This window comes from Stegastes partitus, unplaced genomic scaffold (assembly GCF_000690725.1).
Source record: "Stegastes partitus isolate 25-593 unplaced genomic scaffold, Stegastes_partitus-1.0.2 Scaffold291, whole genome shotgun sequence".
In the NCBI taxonomy this organism is placed as follows: Eukaryota; Metazoa; Chordata; class Actinopteri; family Pomacentridae; genus Stegastes; species Stegastes partitus.
In genome coordinates, this window is record NW_007578022.1 from 433,580 (window position 1) to 437,386 (window position 3,807).

The window sequence follows — 3,807 nt, forward strand, 5'->3', positions numbered from 1 at the left end:
TGTTTGGTTCGTCGTCGTTTCCTCCGAGCAGAAGCCTCCTGATGATTTAAGATGAAACGACCCAACAGCAGTTATTAGAGAAAAGTCTGAAAAAGTTCAAATTTGTTTATGACAGAAGTTTGCTGTTGTTGTTGTTGTTTTCCATCCTCATGGCCCCTCCGATCTATCTTGTATTTTCTTACACTGTCCCACTTGTTGCTGTTGCATTTACACGACGCGCCCTCATTCATCTTTCCATTTGCTCCAGATGGATGTCAGACGAGTGGGAGTACTGCACCAAAACCTGCGGCAGCCTGGGCTTCCAGATCCGGACCGTTCGCTGCGTCCAGTTCCTCCACGACGGCACCAACCGGTCCGTCCACAGCAAGTACTGCAGCGGCGAGAAGCCCGAGAGCCGGAGGCCCTGCAACAGAGTCTCGTGTCCTGCCCAGTGGAGGACTGGAGCCTGGTCGGAGGTACGTGACGGACCTTAAATCAGGATTTTTATTCGTACGTATAATCAATCCCGTTCCCGTTTGGTCCGTCTGTGGGTCATTTGGCTAAAGATCCGTCTGATTGGTTTAATTTTTCATGCAGTCTTATTCCAAATCGACCGTGTCAGCTCCTCTTTATACCCGCTAAGCATCCATGTTGACACAGCAGCAGCTTCAAAATGCACACTGTTTTTTTCTGAACATGCTTATGAATAAAAATAAAACATGAGGCGTCTGTAATATTTAATTTAGAACGGTGTCACATCTCATCTGAAAAGGCGGCAGTTTTTGGCTCTTCCATCCGTTTTTACTAAATGAGGCCCTAAAATCCATTAAAAAAAAGAAAATATCCAATAAGTCAGACTCCAGCTGAGCAGTGGGCTGCAGATAAGAGCTAATAAGATGAGATTCTTTGTGTCAGCAGTTCATTTCTGTGGGCTGGGTGCAGATTTTCAATAACACGGTTGGAATATAAGCTCTTTACATGCAACATATACTCTCTCCACAGCACTCAGTCTTGTAATATGGATCCCAAATAATACATAAATAATAATCCTTTACTTCTTCCCGGGCTTCCTGGAGTCTTGGATCATGTTGTGTCAGTTTATTTAACATTCTACCGTTTAATGTTTCCATTTGAACACCTCAGCCGGCCCTGCTGCTGCTGCTGTTACAACCAGTTTACTTGAAGTTTCCATTGAGAACATTTAGGCTCCAGCTCTCGGCGTTTCATCCTGGAGTAAACACATTTCAGCCTAATTGTCTCCCTGACATTTACATTCACGTCTGCGGGAGATCCGAGTCTAAAAACAACCACCGAGGGTCGCACTTACGGAAAGATTAATGGTTTGTTTACTGCTGCGGCTGCATCCGTTCCATGGAAGTGTTTTGAGTTTTGCAAGATTTACACAGTGTTTAACATCGCCTCGATTCAAGGTTTTATGCAATGTTTTTTTTTATATATAAGTATTTATCTAAATCGTTGAGCAGTCACATCTGAAAAACTTTATATCTGATCTAAGTGACCTTTCTTCAGGTGAAAAACCAGCTGTCTTTGCTTCTTTTAATTAAGCTGATGGCAACTGAATGAGGCTATTTAATGTCTGAATGTCTTATTTGGTCAGACGTAAAAACATTTTTGCATCCTTTTCAGCACAAGTATGATTATGAACAGACAGGCAGGCACCAACAGTGCATCTGGAGATGTGTGAAGGAGTTTGAGGACGGCTTTTTCCAACATTTTTGCACTAAAGTTGATCCAGAAACACCACAGAGACACAAAACTTGTTTCTTTCTTACTTTGTCCTACAATTTTATGTCTATTACAAACTGAACTTTCCTTTAAAATAAACTATTCTGCACTGAAGACAGAGCCTGTAACAAATCAGAATAACGAGATTCACCAGTAATAACAGAAGCTCAAGTTTAGGTTGTTGCTTCCAGCTGTTTGTAGGAGTCTTTCCTCAGGAGGATGCACGCATTCACTCACAACAGCAGTAACGTCATTAATTACTTATAATCATAAGCAATCTTGACTAGAATTTACTTGTAAATGACTTTTTCCTTCCACTCGGACAGGTGAGGTGTCACACTGAGTTTATCAGTTAAATTGTTTCTTACGTAGCGGCCATCTTTAGATATATTCATTCTACTGTTGATAAAACAGGATTCAGATTATCATCACATATGGACTGGATTTTCAGGCTGTTTGACAGTTTGATAAGCTGCCTATTTGTTAAGATTTAGCCTTTTTTACTTGTCCGTTGCTATGTATTATACATTAGTAGATGTACCATCCAGTGCCGAGTTTATGACAAATATCACAGACAAACTGTTGTTCTCTCCATCACTGTGGTGAGTCAAAAAAAAACAACCTAAAGGTGACTCATGTCTGAAAGATAGAATGCTGTCACATCAACAAATGGTAAATGGTACATATCTCATGTCTGCAAAGAGCTTTAGAGAGCAGTGGAAGGCTGCAATCAGTGGTTTAAATGGTCTTATATGCTTTCTGACAGTCTCTCGTTAAGGGTACAAATGTTTTTGCCATCATTGATGCAGAAGAAGTGTGAGAAATAAAGAAAGAAAGAAATCTCTGTTTGATGATGAAACCGTCACTTTAATCAGAGCACATCGTGAGGTTTAGTTTTATTTGCCTAACCTTCAGCAGGATATCTCTAAAATGTGGTCAAAAAACATTCGTTTTAAGAAAAAACCCACCATGTGTCCAATTTTTAAGTAATTGACAGCCCCTCATGATTCCTCAAACACAAGTAGAGATAAAGGTTAAAGTGATAAAAGTTTGCATTTCCTGACAAATCTTTCTAACAAGTCCGCTTATTTGGCACATAACACATTATGATGACCCTATTTGTTTCATGATATCTCTTCATGGGTGGCTGTAGCTGAAATAGAAACTCGTATCGGTGAAGTCTGTTGGCATGAAGTAACACAACTCTGGAATGTGTTTGCAAATACAATGTGACAGATGGCACTAAAGCAAACTGATCATTTTAAATGGGCCCATCTCATTTAACTCATCTTTGTCCAATGTTCCCAGAATGGAATTGTGTATTCTGCAAAAATTTTGGACATCAAATGACTGCCAGGGTGTGTATTCTGAAGCTGCCAGATGGACATTTTGGTTAAAAACAAAAAAACATGACTCTATATTGGTGATAAAAACTAATTTGGAAAATTGTGTTGTGATTTTTTAGTGACTTTTCAGAAACCTGAGAGCCCCTCTGCTCTTAATATTGGAATTAATATGACAGTAACAACAACTGGTGCGTCGAATCCAGTTTGTTCTTTTGTACATGCCTGATAAAATGGAAATGAAGAACAAAGATGTGATGCCTCCTCTTCTACAAACTCTACAGCCAAGTTTAGAAAGTCCAGTCACGCACTAAACTCTCAGTGTAAAGTAAATGTAGTCAAACTAAAACAAAGTATTCCCACTGAAACACGCCATAAAGCAATTTCCAGTTATCCAGCAGACAACATGTTTTGGTGGCGAGTGACCGACTTTATTTCCCGTAGATTTCCCCGTGCGCTCCAGACCTTGGAGGCTGTGCGGTGGGACACTTTGTTTCTGAGTGGAGGCTGAAATTGAAGTCAGCTTGTTATCCCGACCAGCCAGCATGATGTTTACTGTTCGACCTGCCTCCGCTTGTTGCTGCTCTGCCCTCCCAAAGCCCTGCTGTGATTTGCTGTGTGACCCTTTTCCACAGTGTTCGGTGACGTGTGGAGACGGGATGGAAAGGCGTTTGGTCACTTGCCGAATTGGAGATCAGTGCAATGGTGAAAAACCTGAGAACGTGAGGCAGTGCAGACC

General features: G+C 41.0%; 1 protein-coding gene across 1 annotated transcript in view; it reads left to right on the forward strand.

The window, feature by feature from the left end:
- Positions 1-3,807, forward strand: part of adamts3 (ADAM metallopeptidase with thrombospondin type 1 motif, 3) — a 255,775-nt gene that overhangs the window by 243,085 nt on the left and 8,883 nt on the right. Inside the window, exons 19-20 of the mRNA XM_008282959.1 lie at positions 248-455; positions 3,704-3,807. The exon at positions 3,704-3,807 is cut by the window's right edge and continues 5 nt beyond it. Of these exons, the coding sequence (XP_008281181.1) occupies positions 248-455; positions 3,704-3,807 (312 nt within the window). The remainder of the gene's footprint in view (positions 1-247; positions 456-3,703) is intronic.